General features: G+C 36.2%; 2 protein-coding genes across 5 annotated transcripts; both read right to left on the minus strand.

Moving 5' to 3' along the window:
- Positions 1-1,595: 1,595 nt before the first annotated feature.
- Positions 1,596-5,375, minus strand: LOC113648658 (ras-related protein Rab-20-like). Its single transcript, XM_027155946.2, has 2 exons — positions 4,898-5,375; positions 1,596-2,933 (listed from the first exon to the last, which is right to left on the minus strand). Exons 1-2 carry the CDS (start codon positions 5,085-5,087, stop codon positions 2,404-2,406), a joined length of 720 nt encoding a protein of 239 aa, XP_027011747.1. The 5' UTR covers positions 5,088-5,375; the 3' UTR covers positions 1,596-2,403.
- Positions 5,376-6,555: 1,180 nt separating this feature from the next.
- cars2 (cysteinyl-tRNA synthetase 2, mitochondrial) lies at positions 6,556-18,228 on the minus strand. 4 transcript variants are annotated; one of them, XM_027156254.2, is made up of 16 exons: positions 18,074-18,228; positions 16,197-16,431; positions 16,058-16,108; positions 15,370-15,487; positions 15,165-15,236; positions 14,913-15,018; positions 14,310-14,390; positions 13,818-13,947; positions 12,640-12,773; positions 11,902-11,969; positions 10,965-11,031; positions 10,667-10,805; positions 10,073-10,196; positions 9,327-9,425; positions 7,401-7,631; positions 6,556-6,892 (listed from the first exon to the last, which is right to left on the minus strand). In XM_027156254.2, exons 2-16 carry the CDS (start codon positions 16,421-16,423, stop codon positions 6,824-6,826), a joined length of 1,716 nt encoding a protein of 571 aa, XP_027012055.2. In that variant the 5' UTR covers positions 16,424-16,431; positions 18,074-18,228; the 3' UTR covers positions 6,556-6,823. The 4 variants fall into 4 exon arrangements, with proteins under 4 accessions (XP_027012055.2, XP_027012054.2, XP_047659276.1 ...); XM_027156253.2 differs by lacking the exon at positions 18,074-18,228 and adding an exon at positions 17,667-18,058; XM_047803320.1 differs by lacking the exons at positions 16,058-16,108; positions 18,074-18,228 and adding an exon at positions 17,667-18,059.
- Positions 18,229-18,329: the final 101 nt, after the last annotated feature.

Below are 18,329 nucleotides of genomic sequence, written 5' to 3' on the forward strand. Positions count from 1 at the left end.
AATGTACAGTATTTGATTCTTTTCTCTAAACAAATAATGTATCTTACACTACTATTGTAGTTTCATAACCAGTGGATTGTTTTTCTCTTTGAAAATGTAAGGGCGTATATACTGTTAATAGGTATATAAGTTAATATATTTTTTCATTTTTTCATACAGTTCCACCTCTGGCATGTTTAGTATTCAACACTCTTTGGAATGTTATGAATAATGTTTATCACATTTTAGTTTAATCTGAAAACATTGTCGACAATTGTTCTTTTTTTTTTTAATGTGACAAAAAATTCATAATATAACCAAATTAGCTCAACCTTCATGTTCTTAAATGTTACGTTACAAATAATGTTACGTTACATTTAACCTCAAGTTAAAACATCAATTATTCACAAGAGGATATATAATTTGATCATATTTAAATTATTTCTTTATAATCATATCGAGAAGCATTATAAATAAATAAAACATTCTTTTAACAAACACACATCTTTTATTATTATAATTAAACTATACATTTTCTTTATGGGACATTTTCTGGTCCTGTGAAGTGTGTTAAATAGAACAGAGCACATCCACATGTGTGATGAATTGACTATTTGTGGTGATTTTACAAGTACAGACCACATTTTCAACTGTGTGATATGGAAAACGATTGTAGAACTGAAATATGGTGGATAACTTGGGCAGACCAGCTTATGCTTTGTACTAAACAGCTAGGCCAGTGAACATTTTTGGGTAAGTGTTGTTGATTATTAGGAAATTTACAGGGGTTGGTGAGAGTGGGAACTTGGCTACAAGGAGTGAAAGCAAGAACTAAAAATTTAAGGATGGTCAAGCATTGTCATCTAGTTAATACTATTTTGCAACGTGGGCTGGAGTTTAGGCTGACTTCTGCTTTGTACAAGATAAGCCAAATAGTGCCTTAAAAGGAATCAGTGTACAAGGTCAGAACAATGAACCTGGTTTGACTGTTAATAGTTGACCAATAATTTATACTTTATGTTCTTTTTTTTTTCTGATTCGTCAAAATTTGGAACCTGTTGCACAAACCAGAACTTTTCTTATCATCTGCTGTTGTTTTCCTTGACTGACCTTTTCAGTGTTTAGTTCTTTGAACACTATTAGGCTCTCTTTTCCTGAACATTCCAAATTGTTATCATGAAAGACAAGGGAGTCGTTGACTGTATGAAAGTGTGCTGAAAGGTAAAAGGAGGATGAAGACAGTTTGGCTGCTCTGGCAGTGGGTGGCTTCTCAGAAAAAAACAAGGGGATCTTTGAGGTTACTCCATATGAGATAGAAAGACAGTTGTATTTTAGAAAGAAAAGAGAGAAGTGATACCGGTCAGTAGTTGCTGATGTACACCATTCACTGATGTCTACTGTACACTTTCACACATGAATTCTCTTAAGCAGGCTTCTGTCAGCTGCAACCTAATGTAGATATATTATCATGGATGCATGGGCTTTTGTCTCTAATAAATAAATTACAAACTGACAAGTGATAAACATTCATGACCCAATTTAAAGAGGGCAAAAAAAAAAGGTTTAAAATAAAGAAATGTACTGTATGTCGACACAACAGACGAGCAAATTCCAACTTAAGTAAAAATAATTTAACTAGCCTTTATTTTAATTTATATTACAATCAGTTTGCAAATATGTAAAATCATTTTCAATTGTGTTCACAGTATAATTCATGAAATAAAATGGTATAAAACAAGAGAAATTCAAGGTTTAACACCTGAATATTAAGGGAAAAGGTCTGTGCTACACCAGAAGCATACAATAAGATTTACAATAAGATTTGTGTACACCATAAGCATTTTGCACCCATCCAAGCCTGTACATGCCACTGTAGAACCTGCTGCAGAGTATGATCACCTGAGGCTGAGTGGGTAAAGAACAAACTTATCAGTACATACAGTATTAAAGTTAACACAGAGTTGTCTTGACACAAACCAGAATAACATAAGACTGTGGCCGTTTCAGCCTGATCTAAGGTCAGCAGTGTTAAGTCCCTCGATGACAATACTGTCAATCAATATAAACAGACCAAGCTAAAGCAAGTATCTACAGTGGCTCCTACGATCTCTTCCTCATACACGTCACTCTTTAAAGGTTTCAACTTCCCCAAAGAATCAAAGTAATCGGGCGTATTAGTCAGAAAAACTACTATAACGGTTAACAGGTGCGGGACTGAGGTCAGTTGTCATGGTTTTCATGTAACTTTGGCCAAGCTAGAGCAGCATGAGGTCAAAGCAGCTGGGGTTTGGTTATAATCTTAAAAGACTTTGTCTTCAAAATGTATTTGATAAGTTGTCATTTGATTTTATACTATTAATTATACATAGAAGCCTTGATGACTGAAAACAAAATAAATTTTATAGAGTCTAATAACACTGTTCTTCACACACAACATTCACTTTTCTTCTTCTCTTCTTCCTTACAGTCGTCCAAACATACAGTAGCTGAATCTGTCTGTGTTTGTGTCTGCTTTTTGATAATTAATGGCAGCAGCAGCTCGAACAGTGTCTCGAACACCGCATCTACATTGTAGCCTGTTTTTGCACTTGTCTCGAAGCACATATCCTCAGCACACGGGAGTGTGTGTGCATCAAGGGCCTTGTAACGAATTATGCGATTATAAAGCGCCATAGCATCCTCCCGTGCCACCTGCTTGTGCACAGTAGGTGTGTGCGGGGGGGTGGGGCCTGCTGGAGTGTCCTCAGTGGTCATACCCTGGGCACATGGGTCAGTCAAGTCAGCCTTGTTGCCTACAACAGCGAAAACACAGTCACTGTTGGCAGAGTCTGTAAGCGCCAGGAAGCGTTCCTCAAGCTGCATCAAGCTCTGCCAGCTGGTCACATCATATGTCAGGATGATGGCCGCTGCACCACGGCAGTACATGGAGCCCAGGCCATGGAACTGCTCACGACCTGTAAGTTTTAGGTAATGAAAGTCAGTTAATATTTTTTTTTTTACATTTCCATGGCCAAAGAACGAAACTCTGATTATAGATTTTAGACAAGCAAAACAAATATGCACGTGAATAATAAACCTACCCTATGGAGGACATTCATTGGACATGCAATGTAAGATTTGAGCAAATGCAACCAGAATTTTAGATCCTTCAAGCCTGTTTGAATGCTGAGGCCATCAAATTCTCTACCCACATAAACATTTCCCCCTCCCATGACCTTTAGTTTCTATCTCTTCAATTCAATATTCCCAGAAGATTCTAACAAACAAACAAAAAAAGGTAAACAATTAAATCTAGCTCTAGTAGGTTATTGAAGTTCAGTAATCCACCTAATATGATTAGTGACTTAATTATATTAAAAGGAATAAAAAGTAGTTTCTTTGAGCCTCTTATCATCATCAGTAGTTAAACAAGTCTTAATCAATACAGTAACTAAAAATAAATAAATAAAAACAAGTCCTAAGACTGCTGGACACATTGAGCAGATACCAAATAAGGAAAATACGAGCAGTTAAGTTCACACGGAAACAAACACAGAAATCATAGCTGTAAAGTTTTTATTTATTTTTTAAGTATTATTTGATTAAATTGTTTGTTTGAGTTGGACATTAATATAAGAAATCAGAATTTAATCTGGTTATTTGTACAGTCAGTTTAAAACAATATAATGTGTATAATATAATCACAAATATTGCATATTTTATTTTATTACTGGTTTTGACTATTTGGGTTTATGCCTTCACAATAAAGGCAACTGCTGTCAGTGGCTTTATAATTTTTAACTGTGAATTCCCCATTTGGACATCTGAACTCTTTGTGAATGCGAGACATGAGAAAGCTACAATGACAATTCCATCATTGCATAATTTCCCCAGTCAGGTTATACAGCTATACGGAAATTCTTCTGGTGAAAGGCAAAATTTCCTCGGTTATTGTTTTGTAGCGTGTAAAGGAGAAAACCATTACAGAGAGCAACACCCTTTACATATACATATATATATATACACACACACACACACACATATATACACGTGTGTGTGTGTGTGTGTGTGTGTGTGTGTGTGTGTGTATATATATATTACACACACACACACACACATATATATATATATATATATAAAGTATTAGTCTGAAAGGCTGACAGTTAATGAAACCTCCCACCAAGTTGACTGTAGGTCATATTGAAGTGTCCATAATAACACTATCACAGCTAATATTTTGCGTAATGAGTTGTAGGCAGATTTCAAGTTCACTACCGAATACAAGAACCATTTTTGTGCCTCCTTACTTAATTAAGTAAATAAATGTTTTAGAGACATCTCACCACTACAAGAACAAATTGGCCCTATTTTGCTGTTTAGCTTTTTAAGAAAATCAACAATGATGGAAAAAATACCACAAGAGATTTTCTCTTTCACTATTAACCCATTTTGAAATAAACTGGCCAACTGACCCATTTGTCCAAACCAAACAAGTTACTAAAATAACAAGCATGTTTGAAGCCAATTTAAATTCCAGGAAAAATCTTGGTTTGACTAATAATTAAATTCATTCATTTGTTTGTTTCAGAGATTTTATTTTCTTTATTAAAATTATGCACCAACGTTAAAACGTTGATTACTTTGTAATATTTAAATCCCTCTACAGCATTTATACTCAGAATGAAGATAAATTGAGACTTTTGGTCTCCCCCGTGTTAAGAATCTGTCTAATCCAACTGTATTAATGCAGGTGAATCACGTGCACTCGAATAACTTTGTGGAAAATAACCAAAAGGTTTGAAAATAAGTAATATGCATTTAATAAACAAACAAACAAACAAACATTTATTTATTTATTTTACATATGGTACTCAAATTCAGAAACACCCAGACATAAAAAATGAAAATGCTCCAAAATTGTAATAACTAACAAACCCACCTGCCGTGTCCCAAATGGAGATGTTATAGGGTCCCCATTGCTTGAGGAAGAAAGCTCCTCCGACTGTGCTCAGCGTGTCTTTAAAACTCCTCTCCGTGTATCTGTGGAGAAGAGACGTTTTCCCAACATTCATGTCTCCCAGAATGACCATCTTAATATCAGGCTTCCTCGTTTTCCTTATCGGGGGCATTGCGACAGTTTGTAAGAATAAAACAAGTCACTTTGGGTTAGTTATTTTCCCTTAAAAAAACAAACAAACAACAAAAAAAAAAATTAACGTCACGTCAAACTTTGTTCATGCTGCTCCCTGGGTTTGGCGTGTGTATTTGTCATAAAATCTTCTACAGACTTCAGGCTGTGTGACTGGCAGGAAAAAATCACAACAGTTCGAACAGATGAGTGACACCGTTTTCACTCAAACTCACTCTTTTTCCCCCCTGACGCAATGACGACACCGGAACTGCCAGGGGAAATGCACGCGCTTTGGAAACAAGAAAATGACCCCTGAAATATTGCGCAATCTTATATGCGTCTGTGGTCACGAAGACCAGTGGACGTGCACATGACACAAAAACACACTGCTTGAAACTTCTAGACCTTATTATTTTGGCCTTATTTTAAAATGTCAGTTTGTACAAACGTGGGGCTGATTTAATGAAATTTATTAAAATATATACAGTATTTAAAATCTGTTGGAATTAAAGTATTCTATGTTCATTATAAATATGATATAAATATGATGCCATGTCAAGTCAAGGTGGGAATGGTGATTTGTTTAAAAATGCTAATGCGATGTCCACACTACAATTTAAACTCTTTTTTGACAATATTTTGTTTGTTTGTTTTGTTTGGCTAATTCTGTAGCATAACCTTCTCCCTGACAGATTATAATGTTATCAATATAATATATAATAAATAAATTGCCTATTGCCAGTACTGCATCTCCTGTGAGTTTTGCATCGCCCTAAACCTGTCTTGTACTGGTGGCCTTTAGAGTTTAGAGTCTTAGCTGCAATCTCATAATCTGAGATTTTAATAAAAAATTTATGATACTGCCAGACCTTTTGGTAGGCAAATCACACAGACTTCTATGCTGATAATCATGCCACATACTAACCAACTAAAAACACATAACATGTTTAATAAGTGTGCTTATTTTGTAAGTGACAGCAAAATCAGGCCTAATATCATTTACATTATAATAGTTTTTCCAGACCTAAAATAATCACATAATTTCAAAAGACACACAATGTCTAATTTCAGGATTTTGTTTATATATTTCTGGTCCTGTAATGAGCCCCAAGTAAAACAGACGTGTTCAGCAACCCCTTTTTCTTTACTCAGAAGGCACATGGAACTGTGGGCCCAGGTTGAGAAAAGGAAATGGAATGGATTTATTCTGTTCATACCAGAGGGTTCTACAATTGCAAACGGCTCTGTTAATTATTAATTGGTAAAGAATCTTGTAAGCATGCTTTCTGACACATACTCAATAAATCGTGGCAATGCAGAGAATTCTCTTGATCATGAGCTGCTAGTCAGATATAGCAGTAGTTTTTCTGGCGAGCTTTTCAGATGAATTTCTGATGACAAATCATAGTCTACATATGAGTAACAGTGTCTGAAATACATATAAATTTAAAACAGACAAAAGCAAATAACAAAAACAATTTATTCTCAAGATTGCTGCTGAATATACATGTACATAACAGCTTTTACATTACAGACAAGACATTAAATGATTTGTGATTCAGATAATGTGGAACATTAGAGCATCATCACAGATGATAATTCAGTAAAAGTCAGTGGCTGGCTCAAAAGAAGCTAGCAAGTGATTTCTCAGAAAAAAACAACAACAAAAAAAAACATTCAGACCACTTAACAAAGAAGTTGACCTAGTTCTCCATATTAGGGTTGAAGTGGAGTCTAGCTTTCTTTGTCTCGATTCCCTTTCTGTGGTTGTTTGATTTCCCAAGTGGCGATGGTACCTCTGTCCTGAAACCAAAATACAAACAATGCGTCTGTCATTTAACATTGTTCACCCTTTTTAGCGTTACTCATACTCATACTTATATCATATGCTAAGCATAAACCAAATTTTTTGTTTTTTCTATGTTTCATTTGGGAAGTGTGTAAAAAAGGACAGGTTAGAAATGTAGTGTCAAAATGTCAAAACATTTTGCATTTAAATTTAAATACTACCCTTTCAAATACTACTCTCCAAACACTACCCTTTCAACAACACGCAAAGGTGTTAAATTTGTATACAGCGAATTATAGTCCTGGTCAAAATTCTGAAAGCATCTCTCCAAACTACATGTCAAATAAAGGTTTGTCACACAAACTCATTCCATTTGCTGATACACAGAGAAAGATATGGGGAAACTACACCTCCTAATGTACAAAATGTCACGAAGCATGCATAAGGGTTAAAGAAATGAAAACACTTTTCCTACTAAATTAAACCTACGGTCATATTTTGAGTAAAATATTTAGTTCTTACTTTAATTTGAACTCCCAAGGGCATTAGATCATTTCGAAGGGCATCACAGGCCTTCAGTAAAGGCAATCTGTCTGGCTGTGGTTTCTTTCTCTGCAGCATTTTGCTGGTATGATGGTCCTGATTTGCTTCATCCTCCACAGAGAGAGCAAAGTTTCGAACCTTGCTACGGAAGCACACCAACTGCTCCACCACATTGTGTAAAATACTAGATGTTTCAGCACTGGATGACTCCTGAAAGAGAACAAAACACAGTGATAAGTGGAATTCTTAACAGTGGTATTTAATCCAGCTGTTTTTATGCACAGATTTAATCTAATTAATTTAATAAATGTTTGTGGTTTGTGTGTTTAAAATATCCTCTTACACTGTTTGGCTTGTGTAATAGGAAACTGTTCTGAGTGATCAGAAAGTGTTGATTAATTTTGTATAAGAGCACTCAGGCATTAGCTCTAACAAAGCACTTATTTGAATGTGTCTTATCTGAAAGAGCACAAGGCCTTTTAAAGCAGACAATCCACATGAACCAAGGGTCTCAAACCTATGGCCTTCAGGCTGGGATCAGGGCAGTTAAGGTTTTAAACTGACCCACAAAGTGAATTTAGAGTCTATATTCTTAAATGCTCTAAAAATGTTATATTAATAGGGCTATTAAATAAAAACTTGATACTGCTAAACATTTTGAGCAAATTTTCTTATTTAACCTATGTTTAGAGTAAACATTACACACTTGCAGAAGTAATGATGCTACAGTAATTACGTCACATACTGGTTATATAGCTGAAAGGCAACATGAGTTCCCGAACAAGGAGGAAGAAGGATTTTCAGAAAGAGACAGGGAGGAGAGTTAAATATCTGCTAAAGACAATGAATTTGTTCTGAAAACTCAAATTTGGTGATATGGACATGGGTTAGATATAGAGCAATACAATGTTTATTGTAGAATGTTCAGGCCAAATGTGCAAACAAAAGCCATGAAAAACACCTGAAAAGTTATCATCCTATTGAGCACGTACTGTAGAGAGATACAGTCTGCCATCCAAGACTACCAGCAGTAGCTTCCAAACTCATAAAAAAGCAGTCGCTCGTATCCATGTTTTCAACGATTACTCTGTATGATGAGCTCAAGAAGGAGAAAGGACATAACGAGCACAATTCCATATTTAATAGCGAAAGGCATGCTTCCAGTTAGAGCCATGGAAACCAGGGTTCAAAACACTAATGAAAATTCTATGGACATGTTGGTTGAAGAGAACTTTTTGGATTTAAATAATAAACTGTCCAGAACTGTTCAAACCTGTTGTGATTGGTTTAGTACTAAATCTTAAAATAAGTACCTTACTTGAACTTCAAAGTGAAGGCTAATTTTCTGTGTAAGTTTACTGGTAAAACAAACCAGTTCTGATTACATTATTGATGTCTAACACATATGTAAAATGCATGTGTTAAATACTGTGTTAGTCTCTGTTATTCCACTAGAGGGCAAAATAGAGCAAACTAGAGGGCCTCCAAAGAGCAGGTGTGTTTTCAATACAGAGATCTTCTTTGTGAATTTCTTAGGTATACGAGAATACTTCAGGACATTACAGGGAAACATCAGCAAAATCAGTTTTAGGATGGTAAAGTAGTCTGTGGTGTTGGGCTGCACCACACCAGCCCTTGTTGTTTATTTTCCTGTAAATGCAATGTTTTATTTCTTGATTAAAACTCTTCTTCCGCATATACGTATACATAATCGATAAGGAAATACACAATCCTCTCTTCATTTTGCAGGAATCCAAATGTTTTAGGTGGCTATAAGTCCTCTGTGATTAATGTTTATTTGAATATTAAACTGATTCAGTGAGTAAAAACAAAACACTGGTATTACTGATATGCAGCACCGTAGGCAGTTCTAAAGGATAGCTACAAACACCTATGACCTCTGACCTTTTCATCCAGCAGGTCAACTCCAACGGCATCCATGAAATCCCTGATGTAAGACAGCATTGCCCCAAACACTGCTGGACACCTAGGGCTGCCATTAACCTGTAAAGGAACAGAAGGAGATTAGCAAAACACCTCACTGTTGGAAACCTTTTCAGTGAAGCTGACACATTAGAATGAAGATAAAATCCAGAATATTTGTTGACTGACAGGTGAGAATCCTGATGTAGTCTTCAGCTTTTGTAGCCCATTTGCCTCAGGGCTTGACATGTTAAGCATTCTGGGATGCTTTTCTGTCCAGTACTGTTGTAAATAGTGATTATTTGACCTCGTTGATCCACTCAGTACAGTGTGGTCATTATGACCACTCACTCTACAACAAGTCTACAACAAGGCCACTGTGGACAATCTGGATATTGGAGACGATGGACATGTCTGCTGACCTTGCATCTCCATATTGCATGTTATGTCATATTATATTTTTTTTACATAGATTCTTTTACTACACGTTCTTAGACACACACTCTTTAAACTTTACCTCTGTCTATAAAATATTATATAAAATGATTTGAAGTATTTTAATGCCAGATCAGAAAATCCGCACCAACAACAACGTCTTTCACAACAATCACATTTTTTCCAATTCTGATGTGTGATACTTTTATACGGCATTTTTATGCAAAATAGAAAGTCAGTGTAATTTAAGTAACAGCCAAAGAATTTTCAGACAAATGAACACATGTTCTTACCTTGTTAACAGGCTGAAGCTGACAGTTTCCGTGATGAATGAGGTTCATGATGGCGTCCATTGCCTTTGGCGTGTCAAAGTCGTCTGCAAGTACAGCTCGCACGGTGGCCTGTGTGACTGATAACCTAAACAAGGCACAGCATGTCATGAAGACAAAAAAAAATACTTTTAATTAAAAATCAAACTACTATTTATCAGTGGATTTCTTATTGACAACTGCAACAACTGTCACCAAAAATATCATGTATGTCTTTTCTTCAGCTTAAATACAATCATCAGCATTTAAATAAAACGTATTGAATAAGATAATTAAACCTTCTGTGTGAGTGTCCTTTTCCTCACAACAGATGAAAGTTATGTAACAGGAATAAAAATCATCTTTTGTTGAATCTTATATAAATTCATTATTGGAATTTGCACTTCAGCTCATTAGGCTCAGATCGAACATAATTTCTGCAATATAATAACACGTCATTGATTTTCCCTGTTTATTAAAGAACTGATCAAACATTTTAGTTGCAGAGTTATTTTTCCTTAAATTATAGGATATTTTGTTCATCCACGTCTTTAATTTCAGCATAGCAGCATCTCCTACCTCTCCCATAAAAAGCTCTCATGTATATCTTGGCACTGCAGGTGACCCTGCATGTATGCCTGGGCATTATGGATGAAGCCTGAGATGGAGGAGAGTTTAGAGCGAGCGTCGTTCATACTGGCATCACTGTAGTCAATTGCTATGGGAAGAAAAGAGAGTTGTAGTGGTGAATGATATTTAGGATAAAGCTGTTAATAACTGTTTTGTTTTTTTTAAACTTGTACTTTTTTGGTTTCAGAATGCATTTGATGTTAATGGTTTATATCTATGTTGATATAAATATGGTAATAAAGCTTACCTGATCTGTACTTGGTTAAGAGGCAAAACAGCCTAAACTCATTGGCAGAATAGGACTGTAAGAATTCCTACAGAAAGAGAGAGAGAGAGAGGTTCAGGAGAAGCTTTAAAATAGTTATTCCTCATTTCTAGAGGTTTCTGCTGCAAACTGCTCAGCACTGTTGCATTGAGAACATTGAACTCGGGCGAATGAATGAATACATATGATAAATGATAAATTATTTCACAATTCACTTTTCTGAGGTATCATAATCTTTATTAAATCCTTATAAAATACAAAGTGTTTATTCAGTTTGGTTACTAGATTTGGCTGATCTTAAAAACGTTGTAACATTTTTAGTTAGTGTTGCATTTGATGTTTAATAAATAACAAACAAATAAGTAAATGTGCTTAATAAAATTATATAGACATTAAAAAGTGCTACTACTGTATTGCTGGCAGTTTATGAGCTCATTGCCGGCAAATTTATACATCAGAATCATGTTTTTGAAATGTCTTCAGTAATCATGATATGTTTTTTTTTTTATCTTGTCGCCCACCCCTTCTTAAGCCTAAAGCTTTTCTCCCATCCATGCCCACTCTCTGTGCTGAAGCTACATATCCCTTGAGGGATTTTGTTAGCGGCAAGCCACATTTCTCTGCAAGAAAAATTTAGACTGTAGGATAAAACAAAAAACAAGTGTGATTAAATGAATACAAATATCAAGTTTTCTAAGATATCTTTCAAATATTACCATTTCATAGGTGCTAAAACACTTTTTAGCAAAATAGAGCTGCATGTTTAAGTGAAAAGTACATTAGCTAATAGACGGGAATCTGCATACAATAGAATAAAAACTCATGCTATGTGTTCACAGCTACATTGCAATACTGCATTAGGATTAAGCCTCGTACCAAATGTATATAAACAACTCTCTTTGTAATTAAGAGATCCCACCTTTATTGTAATATAATTCTTCAAGGATTTGGACATCTTTTCTGCGCTGCCTTTCAAATGAAGGTGCCCTACAAAATAAATAAGAAAAGCACTGAGAACACATGTTGCATAAATGGATATGTAACACATACTTCTATTTCATCCTTCATCCTCCTAACCATTGAGGACATTGTTAATCACCTGGATATTAGTATAATAAACAGTATATTTGATACAGAGCACAATGACTGCTGACATACACCACACACATCGTGATCATTTTAAACATATATCTGAACACGATGAGCTCACTTCCAATGTTTTTATTGCTTAATACTAGGTAGGTTACCCATTTCATACATATCCCTATTAGAGACTGAGCATTTCTTGTGATAATAACAGCTGTTATTCACTATCTGCATAAGACACATAGAGTTCCTTTGCCCAAGCAGAAGTTAACACATTTTCTGGCTGATGCCATCTCTTTTGTTTACAGTCTGCCTGGACAATGGACACGGTGACCAACACGTTCTGCACTAATAACCAAGTTTCTTCTGTCAGAAGCTGTGTGGTTTTTTTTTTGTTTTTTTTTAATCTCAGCATGCCTGATCACATGCACAAGATAGTATTCAGGTATTACACACTATACATTGTCAAATGGTTTGTATTTGAAACATAACAATGTTTCACATTTTTAAATATATTAATACTATTGATGCCAAGGCTCTGAGGTGAACTGTGTATAGCTACAGGCTTTACCTGAGTGTAAGAAGTAGTTCCCCCACTGTTCACACTTATGGTAGGCCTCACACTGAGCAATTTCATTCTCATGGTGAGGAAAGGCCAGGTCAATCCCTCCTGAGTGGATGTCCAACTGACTTCCAAACACAGAGCTGCCAAATCGAGCAAAGCAGGGTCACTGCAAGCTAAATCACATGAGGTCCAGACTGAACAGCATAAAGAATTCGAAACACAATAACTAATATGCAACTCAAGACCACAGATCTCTGCTAAAAAGCTGCATACTATTTATACACATGCTACTAAGCACACATAGTGTCAACTTTATCATAACTTCCAAAGTGTAACAAGTAGTCATGATGTTTGCTCAAATTTCTCAGGTCTCGGGTTGGTGAGAGAATTACTGTTTATAGCTGTTATGACGTAACTGAGACTTGATTTGAATATAATAATAATAATACGTTTATTTTATATAGCGCCTTTCGACAATCTCAAGGACGTTTGTTTACATGATGTGATATACAATCAAACAGAATTAAGGAGGTATAGTAAACATCAAAACATCCCAATCAACAAACATGTACATTAGAGCAGCAAACATTCTAGTAGAAAATACAGATGGTACATACAATACAGAAGAGAAAAATAAAGAACACAAAACCATGTCAATGGACTTGAGAATTTGAATAACAAGAAGTGAAAATATAAGTTTTTAGATTAGTTTTGAAATCCTGTAAAGACGCCAGGTCTCGAATGCTCTGGGAGAGAGAATTCCAGTGGCTGGGAGCCGCAATAAAGAAGGCTTTACCACCAAAAGATTTCAGCCTATAACGTATATGACTATGGGTAGTTCATTAAAAATACTAACTTGTAATAACAGGCAAATTGATGTAATATAAAATGAATAAACTACTTGTAATTAACACTCTTATTAGAAAATAACCAACATTGTGGTGGCAACACATCTATTATACAGATTACATTCTTTTTATTCTGATGAGGATACATGAAACGTCAAAACTGAGAGTGTGGAACTGTGTTATTAGGTTAAAGTACAGATGCTGAGATTCATTCTTCTAAAGAAAAATAAGCTGCCTTCAAACAAAAAGCACAAAAAATTGTGAAGAATAAATCTTTTAGGATTTGAGCAGACAGACATAAAAAAAAGATCATCAGGAAACAAAAGAGGTTCTTACCTGGCAATAGTGGAGCACTCGATGTGCCAGCCAGGTCTTCCTCTTCCCCATGGAGACTCCCAGAAGGGTTCGAACGGCTTCAAGGCTTTCCACAGAGCAAAGTCTCGGGGATCCCTTTTATCCTTGCTTACTGAGAAACAAATCATAATGAATGACCAAAATGTGGCAAAACTATAGCAACTCTAAAAACAATGTCTGTTCAAATACACCATTTATAACATAACAAAGTGTGAAAAATTACTTTTCCATTTTGGTCACTGAATTTAGCAATGTCAGCTAAATTTAACTTTGTCCATGTCTTTAAATATAAGAAATAGGAAAAATCAGATCTGTAAAAGTTTTACTGTAATGTGTATAATAGAGCAGTGTCCAATCTTATCCGGAAAGGGCCGGTGTGGGTGCAGGTTTTCATTCCAGCCAAGCGGAAGACACACCACTCACACCGGCCCTTTTCGGATAAGATTGGACACTACTGGTATAATATATACCTACCTGATACCCCAGCAGTATTTCCCATGTTTGCAAGCTTGCCATACCGACTGCCGATGGACTGAGTATCAAAATAGACATCCCCTGTAAAAGAACAAACTTTTAATACAAATTCCACCTACAGTTTACTTATTCACCAATTTTAAAGCATTTTTCTGCTCTCGATTTACTATTTTTTCTTAGATCTTAATATAAAACAATAGACTGCTGAATAGTTTCCTTATATTGCCTACGTAACACCTACATAAACTCTCATTTCATGTAAATGAGATGTATATGAGAGGAAATTGGGGCACACTGTCTGCATATCCACAGAACTTAAGCTGATTCATTCAGTGCATTCAAGGCAGAGACATTGTTTGAGCCCAAATCTGAGCTTATTTCTACACAAATTTGATAAGCAAGGGACAGAATATTTCTTTTTTCCATTTTTCACATAAACACAACATGTAATCTCTTTTCTAATAGTCCATTACACATCTCCCTGCCTTTATGACATGTAATATGTAATACTATCATGCCAAACAGTGTAAATGTAAATGTCTGGCATCATGCTGGTAGACCATCAAATTCCTACAAGAGATACAATAAAGAAGGAGAACTGACCTTGGCTTGTGGTGTAGGCATTGCCGTTTCTAATGATGCCTTCAATGAAAGCTATTATCTGAGGTATGTGTTCTGTGACTCTTACATACACAACTGGCGGGAGAACCTAAAATGCACAAAAAATATAATGTTTATGCCAGAACTGGATGCTTTAAAATTGCATCCAGGCAAACATATACAAAATAAGGTTTTCTTTTTATTTGTCATAAAATACATATAGTTTGTATTTAACATTAGATTGATATGTGAGACCTTCAGGGCCAGCATGTCTCTTTTAAAGTCCTCTTCATATGTTCTGGCAAGCACAAGCGGTGAGATGCTCTCCTACCAGGAGAAACAATAATCAGTTCAAATAAAGATAGCAACACGCCCATAAACTTCTGGTCAATGTATTTTTTTATACTACAATATAAGTATGGTGCAATTTTGCAATGCAACGTCAGTAAAGCATACTTGCCTCAATGCTTCTCTGTATGATCTTGTCATCAATGTCAGTGATAACCATGACATGAGTTATGTTTATTCCAAATATCCTGGTTAAAATTCTCTGCAGGATGTCAAATCTTACATAGGAGCTTTTTGTGTGAAAAGCAAATAAAAGATTATTCAGGGGAATACCACCAGTTTTCAAATAGTTACACTATAAACTATATGGCCAAAGGTTTTTAGACATCTGACCATAACACCCACTTTTACAGTATACCATTCAAGATTTTAAACCCATTTTTGCCCTTATAATAACCTCTACTCTTCTGCGAAGGCTTTCCACTAAATTTTGGAGCATAGATGTGGGGATTTTTGATCACAAGAGCATTAGTCAGATCAGACTCTGATATTAGGTGATAAGGGGTGCAGTCGTTGTTCCAGTTCATCCCAAAGGAGTTCAGTGTTCAGGTCAAGGATCTATGCAGACCACTCCAACCTTGGCAAACTTTCATGACCTTTGGAGCTTTGTGCAAAGACAATTGTATACTACAAACTCACATATGGGTGTGTCCACAAACATCTGGCCATATAGTGTATTTATAATGCACTGTATTTAAATGTTATTTAGATAGTCATGAATAATTGCAAATGTAAACTAAATTCATTAGTCATTACAGTCTTTTTTTGTTGTTGTTTTTTTGTTACGTGCATCAACTTACCATGCATGACCAAGATGGGCATGATCATACACTGTGGGTCCACAACTGTACCTACACATAACAGCGAGGCATATGGATGAAACTATAACTTACACAGTATGGTTGCACTTGTACCTAAAATGTTCTAAGTCTGTCTTACCATGTTGCTCTTCCCTCTTGGGCCAAAACCAGAGGCTCCTTCTGTTTGGTGAGACTGTTGAAAGTCTTTATGCCTGTATCATATCCAGCTGGTCTAATCCATTTATTACTGATATCACTGCACATTGTCCTCTTTTGGATTGTTTGATTTGTCTGAAATTCTCCATCGCTAACCCTAAGCCTGCAGGTCCACACTGCACTTCTGATCAGACTCACATAAGGCCGCATTCTCACGCCTTTGTAATTAAACAAAACATTTACAGTGTGACTTATTTGTAGCTCTCAGTTTTCATCTCTTGTCCATAAAACGTCACGAACGGAAAAGCATCTTCTGTTTATTGCCAAGTTTATTAGCGTAAATGTATGCGCACCATAGTCTTTGTAGGTCATATGTGAACATATAGAGAAAGGTAAAAAAAATAAAAATGACAATGGCAACCTTAGCTAAGCAATTACACAGCTTCACTCGTGGTTGGCTTGTTGACAGCGAATTCAAGATGGCGGCTTACTGTGAATCTTTGCCGGGGCAACACACTATACGGCTGTGTTCTAAAAAGCACAACTCCCTATGTGAGTGCACTTCATATGATGTACAATAAAGACGTCTATGGCCTATAGTACAGTCTATTAAATCTTTAAATTTGCAACTCATCCACTAAATGTCAATTAATGATTTAGTAACGGCAAAGCACGATTAAATATAAGCGTTTTATTAAACGCGATAGAAACGTTGCCCAGGTTTTACTTTAATCATACATACAAAACACACTTCATCTGCTCTCTCATGGTTGCCAGATTTGTGCGGCAAACGAAAAGCAAAAAAAAAAAAAAGGAAATTTCTATTATAACTTAAAAAAGTTTGAAGTCTTAAAACAAGAATATAAATGGAATTTGTTTATTATTTATTATAGTAATAAACAAAGTAGTAGGAGGCGAAGTTGGAAGAGTAATATTATGTTTTTCTATACACATGTTGTGTATTTTTGTGCACATTTTAACATTCTGTGCAGGATACTCAACTTCTTTCACTCCAGCCATGGAAAAAAAAACATGTATTTCAAAATTGTGAAATTGTGCACAGAGTCATTATCATACTGGAACTAGTTTTGACCTCTTGGTCCCAGTAAGGGGAAACTGTAGTGCTACAGCGTACAGAGACATTGTATACAATTGTGCGTGGAAAAGTTAATTTTTGGCATTAGTTTGGGAAGGCGCACATATGGGAGTGATGGTCTGGTGTTCAGGTTTCTAGCAAAAAAAAAAAAACAAGCAACAGATCATTCATTCATTCATTCATTCATTCATTCATTTTCTACCGCTTCTCCGAACTTCTCAGGCGTCATCGGGCATCAAGGCAGGATACACCCTGGACGGAGTGCCAACCCATCGCAGGGCACACACACACTCTCTCTCATTCACTCACGCAATCACACACTACGGACATTTTTTCCAGAGATGCCAATCAACCTACCATGCATGTCTTTGGACCGGGGAAGGAAACCGGAGTACCGGAGGAAACCCCCGAGGCACGGGGAGAACATGCAAACTCCACACACAAGGCGGAGGCGGGAATCGAACCCCCAACCCTGGAGGTGTGAGGCAAACGTGCTAACTACAAAGCCACCGTACCCCCGCAACAGATCATGAAGAACCCAATTCCAGAGTCAGATGAAATATCTGGCAACCCCGGTTGGTTTGGATGTGGTGGGCGCTGTGTGTGATGTGACTCGCTCCGCCCACAACAACGTCATTGGCTGACTTCAGCTAATACGAAATGGCTACAAAGCTGCTGTTACATTCACACACGGCTACAGTTGTAACCCAGCAGGCTGTCGGTGTATTACACGCACACACATCAAATCACAACACACAACTCACTCTGGGTGAAACTAACTGCTGTCTCTCTGCAGTCAAGCTGGAAACTGAAACCATTTTCTCTCCCAAAATAAACATAACTGCAAACAAAACATTCTTCAGTCAAGCGTATCCGACGGTGGTAATATTTGTATCCTGGGTACTAGAACATATTTTAGACACATTTTAAAGCCGTCCGGACATGAAATCAAAATGCGTTTTAGTCTGTTGATCATCAGGTCTTAACACTGCTCGTCCTTTTTTTTTTTTTTTTTTGCTG

Source organism: Tachysurus fulvidraco, chromosome 18 (assembly GCF_022655615.1).
Source record: "Tachysurus fulvidraco isolate hzauxx_2018 chromosome 18, HZAU_PFXX_2.0, whole genome shotgun sequence".
In the NCBI taxonomy this organism is placed as follows: domain Eukaryota; kingdom Metazoa; phylum Chordata; class Actinopteri; order Siluriformes; family Bagridae; genus Tachysurus; species Tachysurus fulvidraco.

What these genes read in the sequence shown, in the direction of transcription:
- LOC113648658 (XM_027155946.2), bottom strand. Translation starts at nt 5,087, where the DNA reads ATGCCCCCGATAAGGAAAACGAGGAAGCCTGATATTAAGATGGTCATT. An exon ending in CTCCATTTGGGACACGGCAG is followed by an intron (nt 2,934 to 4,897) that starts GTGGGTTTGTTA and finishes TAAAACTTACAG; the next exon opens with GTCGTGAGCAGTTCCATGGC.
- cars2 (XM_027156253.2), bottom strand. Translation starts at nt 17,736, where the DNA reads ATGTTCTCCCCGTGCCTCGGGGGTTTCCTCCGGTACTCCGGTTTCCTT. An exon ending in CCGGTCCAAAGACATGCATG is followed by an intron (nt 16,432 to 17,666) that starts GTAGGTTGATTG and finishes TTAATTACAAAG; the next exon opens with GCGTGAGAATGCGGCCTTAT. An exon ending in GCCCATCTTGGTCATGCATG is followed by an intron (nt 15,488 to 16,057) that starts GTAAGTTGATGC and finishes TCACACAAAAAG; the next exon opens with CTCCTATGTAAGATTTGACA.